Source organism: Panthera onca, chromosome A2 (genome assembly GCF_046562875.1).
Source record: "Panthera onca isolate mPanOnc1 chromosome A2, mPanOnc1 haplotype 2, whole genome shotgun sequence".
NCBI lineage: Eukaryota > Metazoa > Chordata > Mammalia > Carnivora > Felidae > Panthera > Panthera onca.
In genome coordinates this window covers 21,315,498-21,327,036 of record NC_138340.1, presented here as the reverse complement: position 1 = coordinate 21,327,036, position 11,539 = coordinate 21,315,498, and the positions used below count along the sequence as shown (strand labels likewise).

Below are 11,539 nucleotides of genomic sequence, written 5' to 3'. Positions count from 1 at the left end.
TGTGTGGGCCCCGGCGGGCGGGAGCAGCAGCGGAGGCCCCGCCCCAGCCGTGGGGACGCGCCGGTCGGGCCAGGCGCGCGGGGCGGGGCTCGGCGGCGGGCGTCGGGACGGCCCGGCCGCCTTGCCGCACCTGCCGGCCGGGACAAAGGCGCGCCGCGGCCCGGAAACTCCGCTTCTTTCCCGCCCCAGCCGCTGGCCGAGCGCTCGTCGCGGGCAGCTTCAAAGCTGTCAACGTTTCCCTTAGTCCCCGTACCAGTGACAGGTCCGGAAAGTCTTTCATTTCTTCCGCAGGTCAGGGCCTCCTTTTTTAGTTGTTTCTTGTCGGTTCGGACGCAAACTCAACTAGTGATTTTTTTTTTTTTCCGTTTTACAGATGACTGTGTTAAGACTGAATGTTGTATCAGTGGGACTTGTATTTATAGTAAAGGCTAGATATTTAAGTATCTTATTTATATGTAACACCACAAAAAATAAGCTTTTAAAACTGTGTACGTTTTCTGGTTTTTAATTGTCCACCTCTTAAAATATTTTACTCTAAGAGAAGCGTAGTTTTGTTGTGATAGGGCAGGTTTGGTGATTTAATGAAGAAAGATTGGCAAAATGTAGAAGAAATACTGAAAAATGGCAAATACACGGTATTATAAACAGATACAGAAATTATTGCTATAGTTAGAGAAACATGTTGGAATAAAACATTCTTATCAACTTATTTTCCAAAGAACTAGGACTCCTCAAAAATGATTTTGAGGTGATTTTTTTCCCCATGAAGAGTAGTATGGTTTTGCTTTATTACTTGCTAACGTATTGTAGTATTTTAAGATTCAAAGGAAGATTAGAAAGTATCTTTTGAAGAAATACTTCCAATTAAAACAGTAACAAATATGTGTGTGGATAAATGGAAGGGCCTTGATTGTTTTCTTTGATTTGGGGGTCTACAAAATACCTCAAATATTAATATTCTATCCCAAACCCCAAGATTAGTAAATTGTGGTATATGTGTATATGATAGGCTATTATCAAGCCATCAAACATTACGTGGAAGATTGTTGACTCGGAAGAATCCCAAGTTAAAACACAAGTTGCAAAATAATACATATGGTTTAACACTTTTGTTAAAAAAGGTAAATAAAGCATAGAATAAATACAGAAAACTGAATGCCAGTGTTAAGGATGGTTTTTTCTAGAAAGGATTGTAAGGTTTTTTTTTCCCCCTTTGAATCCTGTTCTCCAAGATTCTTATTTTAATCATGCATTACGATACTGAGTATCATGAGAAATAAAGGAGAGTACTAAAAGTTTATAAACTGTCAGAATACACCATATGGTTATAATGAGTAAATATTTTCCCAGTTGCACATTATAAAGTTATTCTTTAGTGTCCACTGTAATTTATTGGTTGCCAGACTTTTGGACATGTGACTGTAATCAGTGCCATTTTAAAATTTCTAACCGAGCTTCATGATGTCTTTCCTCTTTATGGGAAAAGAATTGCTGAAGGGATGCTCACAATCTTTTTAAATTGCACAAACTTTTCTAAATGTCCCACTTATGTATACTTTTAACACATTTATTAAAAAGATGAATTGATCTTTCACGCTATGCCAAATACTATTTTATAAGCCAGTGCTACAAAGATGAATAAAATGTTCTTCCTGTTCCCAGGGAGCATGTAATCCTACAGTTGAAACTTCTTTGTTGTGCTTTGAAGTTTCAAAGTGATTTCATGTACGTTTCACAGTCCCAATAATCTAAAGGAGATATGTACACCTGACTGCTCTCATTTTAGAAGTGAAGAACCAGATCTGAGAGGTTGTGACTCAAGCAACATCAAACAGATAATTTAAGGTGGCGGACTTGAAACTCACATTGTGGTCTTCTCAGTTCAAGTCCTGTTACCTCTCCCACCTGCCAAGTCACATTGCCTCTCTTGCCAACTTCCAAACTACGTTTAAAAATGTGTCCGTTGAATAAGAAAATAATTGAAAATTACCCTTAAGTTGCATCTTTAAGGAGTTTTGGATATTGTGTGGTCTAAACTGGTATACACACCAATGATTTACTTTTTTTTTGGTCATTTGCTTTTCACTGGATTATTTATGAAGATAATTATGACCTGCCAAAATGATTGAAGGTTTTGTTTTTAATCTTTCTAAACTTGTGTGTGGTGTCTTTCCAATGCTGATAGGACTTTTGGAAAGAAATGTCTTTCTCTGAATTTTTTTTTTTTTTTAGGGGGGGAGGAGTTTTCCAGACTCTGCTCACATGGGCCATTCTTGGTTTGTTCCAGCTTGCCAACACTTGGGGTCACATGTGAGCCTTCCACATGTGTTCACTCTCCATTCCAGCTCTGTGATTGAACTCTGCTCTTATTGACTAGGGGGCATTTGGGCAGGCATGCTTCATTCCTGGAATTGACAGTCATTCCATGTGAGTAAAGTGGAATCTCAGTGAGCCTTCTTTAAGTATATGAAAAGCATTTGGTTTTAAAATGGAAAGAAATGTCAGGTACTGTTAGTGCCTGAGCCTTTGCAGCAGTTTGGCTCAAGAGAACTGATATGCCTATGTTTTCCAGTTCTCTTATCTTTCTTTAGCAGTTCTACTTTAATGTTTTCTATCTATTCGTACTCATTTTTATTCCTTCTGACCTTTTTTTTTTTTTATTTCCCCTTTCTCTGCTTTGTTCTTCTCTTTCAGTTTTGAATATATTAACACTGAATCAGCACTTCTAAAGCCCTGCCTTCTCCCACTGGCTTCACTTGGCCTTCAGACATAATGAGGAGACTGGCTTTTCGAGGCGCTGGTTGTGCTCTGGTAAAGCTGGTAAATTACTGATCATCTACACCTTTTCTCTTTTCTGTCCTTCCCTGCCTTTTGCCTTCCACTTTTCTTGAATTTTGTTATCCTTTCCATAAAGAGTCCCTCCTTGTTTTCATCAAATTCACTTGTGTCCTTGTCATAGCTTGTTTAATTAGGTTTGGTCCTTAGTTTCTTCATCTTAATGAATTAAGGCCAGTTGATCAGCCTATTATAAATAAAAGAAAATCAACAAAACCTGGCTGTCCTTGGCATAAGCCCGTTGAACCTTTTAGCCACTTGTAGCCAATTGCAAACTAATATACCTCATAACAAACCAAAGCCTAGAGGAGGGAATATCGTCATGGTAGGCTGTTTTTAAATACCATGTGGACGGTATTTCAGAGGAAGACATAGGGGACTCCTCTTGCTTCTTAGTTGGTAATCAGAATTTTTTTTTTTTTTTTGGTTGGTTTTGCCCCTCCTTTCTGTTCCCTGAAGATGCCCAATTTTTTCTCCATACCTACTGGCAACCCATTCTTTCAGCTGATTGTGTCTTAGTTTACTGAAGTTGAACGTTGATGAGTGAAACTGGGATCAGGTTTTTCTTTTAGCTTTAGAGAAAGATCTTTGAAATCATAGTATACTATTTCATACTATTGTTAAATTGTACAAGCATTATAGAACCTTCTCAGGCATATACCTTTTCCCTGTAGCTGTAGCAGATCATTTTAACGGTTGCATTTTTTGTGTTACCATCAAATGTATACATTAGTAAAGTCGTGTTAATATTAGTTACTAGACAGCCTACCTAAACCCAAGAGCAAATATTTATGTGCTTCTGAAAGGCCAAGTAGGACCTAAAAGTTCACTTCTGAGGTACTGTTCCAAATTATCTGTTGAAACTTAAAGCTATGATTTCAAGATTCATGAGCATAGAATACCTCATATGACTGACTGAAAAGGAGATCAGTCTGATTGACAGAAAAGTTTCAAAGCAGTTTTACTTCTTTGACATAGGTGTGGTAAGTCACATTAAGTGTTTTCCAGGAATATGTGTTGTGGCCTTCTTTAATGAGTGGAGAAAATTCATTTTCAGTGCATTATTCTTAGAGTTCATCTAAAATGCTAGAAGATTCATTGTCCTCTGCCCTCTACACTGCCACTGCTCATTTTCCTCAAGCACTGATTTCTATTTTTTCCATATCATGGCCCACCTGGAAAATGATCATAATTGTAAGACACACTGGGGAAAACAGATGAAGCTGCTGACTCCAGAGGTGATTGCCTTGGGGTTTCTGTCCCCATGACCTGTCTGGCTGCCTTAGGGGCTTGCACTGCACTACATGCAGGTTTTTAAAATCCAGTGAGGAGTAAATTTGGAGCCAGACGTGATTGGGTCATTCAAAATTGGTGATACATAAATGGATCTACTTTTGTTGAATTTGTCCTATCTGAATTGAAAGTGTAGCATTCTGGTAAGTGAAGGGGCTAAAGCCAACAAGGTCCAGAATTTCCCCTGAAAAAACTTGACAGTTAAGTTTCTTTACAAGAGTTAAAATATCCTCCTAAGTGAACCCGAATCTTGGTAGCAGGTGGCTAGCTGAGGGCTTGGTGGCAGTGTCTAAATTTAAGTATAAGAACATGGCTGATTATTTCTTATAGAAGAAGTTGGATTCCATGGGTTCCAAGAGAAGACGAGCTACCTCCCCTTCTAGTAGTGTCAGCGGGGACTTTGATGACGGGCACCATTCTGTATCCACACCAGGCCCAAGCAGGAAAAGGAGGAGACTTTCCAATCTTCCGACTGTAGATCCTGTGAGTAACTGGCACCGCAGCTTCTGCCTGCTTTTCCTGCTCTTCCTTTAAGGATAAGCAGTTAAGATCCAGGCCTCACCACTTCTTTCTCCTCTGGCTAGATATTCCTAATCTCTTTCCTAATGTAGCTAACAATCTTAACAGTAATAGTGTAATTCAGTGTTAAGAAATAATGGTGGGTGGGTGTGGGTGGGTAAAATAGGTTATCCTATTTAAGGGGATTAAGAGGTATAAACTTCCAGTTACAGAATAAAAAAAGTCACAGAGATGAAAAGCACAGCACAGAGAATACAGTCAGCAGTGTTGTAATAACATTATGTGGTGACAGATAGTAACTACACTTACTGTAATGAGCAGTGAATAATGTGTAGGTTTATTGAATCATTGTTGTACATATGATATTGTATGTCAGGTATAATTCAATAATGCACTTAAAAAATTAGTATTCAAGAGCTCTCAAGAAAAGTAATTTCTCTGAATACATTTAGAATGGGAAATTTGCATAAAGTGATTCCTGTTTTGATGAAAACATGTTTTTCTAAGAGTGTAATCTGCTGAAGCACTTACCTTAATTCTAATTAAAAATAACCAAATGGGTTAGCAATTCAACAGGCCAGAGAATGGCAGACAATGAAATAGAAATATGTACAAATTTGTTTTGTAATTTTATTGAGATGTAATTGACAGACAGCACCATATAAGTTCAGGGTGTACACTATAATGATTTGACATATATTTTGTGAAATGATTGCCACAATTAGTTTAACGTCTATCGTATCATATAGATGACCAAAAAAAATGGTTTTTTTCCTTGTGATGAGAACTCTTAGGATCTACTCTTGTGGCAACTTTAAAATATACAGTATAGGAGTATTAACTATAGTTACCATGTTGTACTTTATATTCCTAGTACTTATTTATAATAACCAGAAGTTTGTACCTTTTGACAAAAAATTTTAAAATGTTGGTATTTGTATTATACGTTCATTCAAATAACTTTGTGCTTGTCATGTGCTAGGCACTCACTATTCTGATGGTTGGGATATAGCCATGTGTAGGACAAGCCAGTTTTCACATGGAGCTTAGATTCTAGTGCAGCAGAAGCAGAATGTAAACAGATGAACAAATAGATAATAAAGTACTCCCAACTAATATTAAGTGTTAAGAAGAAGAGTTTGGCTGATTTCGGCTTCTTGGGTCCAAACCTTGAGGCATTTCTTTGCGATTGGAAGGCACTGGCCCCACAGAATACTGGGGAAGGGTGTTCCAGGGAGGAGGGACCCAATGCAGAAGAACTAGGTCAGGAATGGGTTTGTTGTGTTGTGATTACAGAACAATAGTCAAGAGGGAGAAGGAGACTGGCAGAGTCTGCCCAGCCACAGTATGTAGTTACCTTACCTACTCTGTGGTCATTATTACAAATTTAGATTTTATTCTCTGATTAGTAAGAAGCCCCTCTTTTGGATGATTTTAAGCAAGAAAGTGATATAAACTGATTTAGCTTAAAAGAATAATCACCAATAGCATAAATCTGATGAAAGATACCAAAATGTTTAATAAGTTATTTTATTTTATTTTTAAAAATGTTTATTTATTTTGAGAGAGAGAGTGAGAGAGAGAATCCCAAGCAGGTTCCATGCTCAGTGTGGAGCCCAATACGGGGCTCAGTCCCACCACTGTGGGATCATGACCTGAGCCAACATCAGGAGTTGGACGCTCAACCGACTGAGCCACCCAGGCACCCCATGAAGTTAAATTATTAAAAAATTTTTTAATGTTTTTTTTAAATTTTTGAGAGGGGGGAGAAGGGCAGAGAGACAGGGATAGAGGATCTGAAGCAGGTTCTGGGATGATAGCAGTGAGCCTGATGTGGGGCTTGAACTTACAAACTGTAAGATCATGACCTGAGCTGAAGTTGGATGCTCAGCTGACTGAACCACCCAGGCGCCAAAGTTAAATTATTTTAAATAAGGAGATACTGTCATGTCAGCACATTTCAGACCTGGGATCCTATGTGGGAACTTGGGGATTTGTCCATTTTCTCTGCTTGCCTTTTAGGGGTCTCTTTTTATTAAGGATAGTCCTTATGCCTACACTGGCTCTGTTTTCACATTTCTGGTGATTTTTTTCATCTTTTCATATGTGTAGATTGCTGTGTGCCATGAACTCTACAACACCATTCGAGACTATAAGGATGAGCAGGGCAGGCTACTCTGTGAGCTCTTCATTAGGGCACCAAAGCGAAGGTGAGTTGGAAGGTGAATGGGAGGGATTTGGTCCTGGGTCCATGTTTATGGTGTTTGGTAGTTGAGTTTTTTTAGAAGGAATGGCTTAAATGATAACTGGAGTCCCCATTTTAGTTTTAGTTGTCAAGATGCAGTGAAGCATATTTAAAAAAAAATTTATTGTAAAATACACAACGTAAAATTTATGCATTTTACATTTTTAAGTGGACAGCAGCAGTTCATTGAGTGTTTTTTATTCACATGGGTGTACAACAGATCTACAAAACTTTTTCATAATGCAAAATTCAAACTCTGTACCCATTAGAGAACTCCCAATGCCTCTCCTCCTGCCCCCAGCCCCTGACAGCCACCATTACACTTTGTTTTTCTAAATTTAACTATGTTAGGGATTTTATGTAAGTGGAATCATACAATATTTGTCTTTTGTGACTGGCTTCTTTAACTTAGTATAATGTTTTTAATGGTCATCCATGTTGTAGCATGTGATAGGATTTTCTTCTTTTTAAAGGCAGAATAATACTCCATTGTATGGATATACTGTCTTTTGTTTGTCCATTTATCCATTGATAAACACTTGGGTTGCTTTCACCTCTTGGCTATTGGGAATAATGCTGCAGTGAACATGGGTGTGTAAATACCTCTGATGCTGCTTTCAGTTCTTTTGGATATATTCCCGGAAGTGGCATCTCTGGATCTTATAGTAATTCTATTTTTAATTTTTTGAGCAACTACCATACTGTTTTGCACATCACTGTACCATTTTACATTCCCACTAACGATGTACAAAGGTTCCAATTTCTCCATATCCTTGCTACACTTGTAGTTTTGTAGTAAGTTTTGAAATCAAAAGTGTGAGTCATTGTGATGGTTAATTCTGTGTGTCAGCTTGGCTGGTCTAAGGCATGGCCACATAGCTGGGGAAGCATTTCTGAGTGCGTCTATAGGGATGTCTCTGGAAGAGGTTAGCATCTGAATAAGTAGACTGAGTAAAGAAGATGGCCTTAACCTGCACAGTTGGGTATCATCCAATGCCCTGAGGCCTTGAATAGAACAAAAGGGGGAAGGAAGGATGAATTAGTGCTCTCTGAGCTGAGACATCCATTTCCTCCTGCCTTTAGATCTCAGAGCTCCTGGTTCTTGGGCCTTCAGACTCATACTGAATTATACATACCACTGACTTTTCTGGTTCTCTGACTGGCAGATGGCAGATCCTGGGCTTCTTGGCCTCTATAATCTCATGAGCCAATTCCTATAACATACGTGTGTGTGTGTGTATCTCCTGTTGGTTTTGTTTCTCTGAAAAACCCTAATACAGTCTTCCAACTTTGTTCTTCCTTTTCAGGATAGTTTTGGCTATTTGGGGCTCTTTGAGATACCATGTGAATTTCAGGATGGATTTTTCTGTTTCTGTAAAAAATGCTGTGGGAATTTTGATAGGCATTGCGTTGAATTTGTAGATAGCTTTGGGTAGTATTGGTATTTTAACAGTACTTAAGTTTACTAATCCATGAACATGGGATATCTTTCCATTTATTTATGTCTTTAATTTCTTACAGAAATGTGTAGTTTTCAGTGTACAAGTTTTTCAACTTGTTGGTTAGGTTTATTCATAAGTTTTTTTGTTTTGTTTTTTGTTTTGATGGTATTAAAGTTGAATTGTTTTCCTAATTTCCTTTTTGGATTGTTCAGTCTTAGTGTATAGAAATGCAATGGATTTTTGCATGTGGTAATTTTGTATAATGAAACTGCAAATTCACTCATTCTACTTTTTTTTTTTTTTTTTAATCTTTAAGTTTTTTGCATGTGAGATCATGTTACCTGTGAACAGAGATAATTTTACTTCTTCCTCTTCAATTAGGAGAGCTTTTCTTTTTGTTGCCTAATTGTTTTGGTTTGGACTTCCAGTAATGTGCTGAAAAGAAGTGGTGAGAGCAAACATCCTTGTTTTTTTTCCTCAACTTAGAGGAAGAGCTTTCAGTCTTTCATGATTTTGAGTATGATGGCAGTTGTGTGCTTTTCATATATGGTCTTTATTATGTTGAGGTACTTTCCATCTATACCTAATTTGTTGAGAGTTTTTATCATGAATTTTGTCAGATTCTTTTTTTGCATCAATTGAGATGATCATGAGGTTATTTTCCTTCATTTGTTACTGTGACGAGTTACTTTTAACAATTTTCATAGGTTGAATCATCCTTGAATTCCAGGAATAAATCCCACTTGTTTATGGTGTATTATCCTTTTAATATGCTGCTGACTTCATTTTGCTAGTATTTTGTTGAGGAATTTTTATCAGTGTTCATAAGGGACATTGGTCTATACTTTCCTTATAGTGTCTTTTGGCTTTGGTATGAGGGTATTGCTGGCCTCACAAAATAAGTGAATTTTTCCTCCAATTTTTTGGGAAAAGTTTGAGAAGGATTAATGTTCTTTAAATGTTTGGTAGAATTCACCAATAAAGCCATTAGGTCCAGGACTTTTCTGGGAGTTGTTTTTTTGTTTTTTTTTTTTAATTAAAATTTTAAATTCCAGTATAGTTAGTATCCAGTGTAATATTAGTTTCAGGTGTGCGATATAGTGGTTAAACAGTTCTGTACATTACTCAGTGTTCATCACGATAAGTGTACTCTTTAATCCCCATCACCTAGTATGCCCACCCCCAGCCACACACCTCCATTCTGGTAACCTTCAGTTCTTCAGTTTGTTAAGAGTCTCTTTCTTGGTTTGCCTCTTTTTTTTCCTTTGCTTGTTTTACCTCTTGAATTCCACATATGAATGAAATCATATAGTATTTGTCTTTCTCTAACTTAATTTGACTTAGCATTATAGTCTCCTGCTCTATCCGCGTTGTTACGACAGGCAAGATTTCTTTCTTATGGCTGAATAATATTCCATTGTACATATATACCATGTCTTCTTTATCCATTCATCTGTCAGTGGACTCTTGGGTTGCTTCCATATTTGGCTGTTATAAAATAATGCTGCAGTAAACGTAGGAGTGTATGTATCCCATTGAATTACCGTTTTTGTATTTTTTGGGTAAATACCCAGTGGTTTTGCCGGAAGATTTTTGGTTACTGGTTCAATTTTCATAATAGTCATAGGTCTATTCAGATTTTCTGTTTCTTCATATCCAGTCTTGATAGGTTTTATGTTCCTAGGAATTTATCCCTTTCTTCTAAGTTATCCAGTTTATTGGCATACAGTTATTCATAGTATTCTTTTATAATCCTTTTTATTTCTGTGGCATTGGTTTTAATGACATTTCTGATTTTTTTTAAGTCTTCTCTTTTTCTTAGTTCATCTGGATAAGGGTTTGTCCATTATATTGATCCTTTCAAAAAACTGACTCTTAGCTTTAATTGATTTTTATGTTTTTCTATTTTTTGTTTTCTTTTATCTCTATATATCATTTCCTTCCTCCTGCTGGTTTGGGGCTTATGTTCTTTCTCTAGTTCTTGAGAGTGAAGCATATTTTTAAAATTTATTTATAGCATTTAAGGTAACATTAAAGTTATAGCTGTTATCATTAAAAGAAGTAAATTTTTCAAAGTATACAGAGAGCGCACAGTCATTGTTTTCATCTTGCTTTTTTGCTTTGTCCCCATACTCTTGGGCTTGACTTCTGTAGTCCAGTGAAACAAACAAAAAAAATTGCTGGCCTAGTATGCACATTGCACACACCTCCCTTTAGAAGCTATGTTCTCCCTGACTAGAACTTCCTTCTTCTCTTGCTATCAAGATAACATCACTATTCCCTTCTAACTCAGGAAGTTGAAGTTATTTGTTCTGAAAACATACAGAAGTGTGGTAGACAGAATGATGGTCCCCAGATATGTCCATGTTTCAATCCCTAGAACCTGTAAATATGTTAGATTACATGCTAGAAAGAAATTAAATTGTTAACCAACTGACTCTGACTTGGAGACATTATCCTGGATTATCTAGATGGGCTCGGTGTAATCACAAGAGTCCTTAAACAGAGAGGAGGGAGACAGAAGAGTCAGAGTCAGAGAGAGATTTGAAGATGCTACACTCCTGACTTTTGAAGATGGAGGAAGAGGGCTACAAGCCAATAAATTCAGGCAGCCTCTAGAAGCTAGAAAAGGTGAAGAATGGATTCTTCCCTAGAACCTCCAGGAGGAACACCAACATCTTGATTTTTAGCCCTGCAAGACCCATTTTGGACTTTTGTAAAATAATAAATTTGTGTTGTTTTAAGCCATTAAGTTTGTAGTAGCTTTTTACAGCAGCTCTAGGAAACTAGTACATTGAGTTAACTAAAGATTTAGGTTCATTCGTGGTTGTTAATGCCAAGCTGAAGTTGAAGGCAAACTTTTCACCTCAGAGAGCAGAGCCATTAAGAACACAGCACAACAGGGGCGCCTGGGTGGCGCAGTCGGTTGAGCGTCCGACTTCAGCCAGGTCACGATCTCGCGGTCCGTGAGTTCGAGCCCCGCGTCAGGCTCTGGGCTGATGGCTCGGAGCCTGGAGCCTGCTTCCGATTCTGTGTCTCCCTCTCTCTCTGCCCCTCCCCCGTTCATGCTCTGCCTCTCTCTGTCCCAAAAATAAATAAAAAACGTTGAAAAAAAAAATTTTAAAAAAGAACACAGCACAACATCCTGAATTAAAGAATGTAAATTAGTCATGGCTAAAAAAGAAGGGTTCTTTTTAAAATGAGG

The 11,539-nt window shown here is 37.7% G+C and overlaps 1 protein-coding gene across 47 annotated transcripts in view; it reads left to right on the top strand.

Moving 5' to 3' along the window:
* Positions 1 to 11,539, top strand: part of PBRM1 (polybromo 1) — a 117,471-nt gene that overhangs the window by 170 nt on the left and 105,762 nt on the right. For 30 of the 47 annotated variants that reach the window (XM_078442995.2, XM_078442982.2, XM_078443007.2 and 27 more), the window contains exons 2-4: positions 2,695 to 2,820; positions 4,459 to 4,611; positions 6,760 to 6,857. In XM_078442995.2, the coding sequence (XP_078299121.1) occupies positions 2,773 to 2,820; positions 4,459 to 4,611; positions 6,760 to 6,857 (299 nt within the window). In that variant the 5' untranslated portion in view covers positions 2,695 to 2,772. Of the gene's footprint in view, positions 1 to 114; positions 292 to 2,287; positions 2,428 to 2,694; positions 2,821 to 4,458; positions 4,612 to 6,759; positions 6,858 to 11,539 lie in introns of those variants that run through there. The other 17 variants (XM_078443009.2, XM_078442994.2, XM_078442998.2 and 14 more) reach the window with 10 other exon arrangements.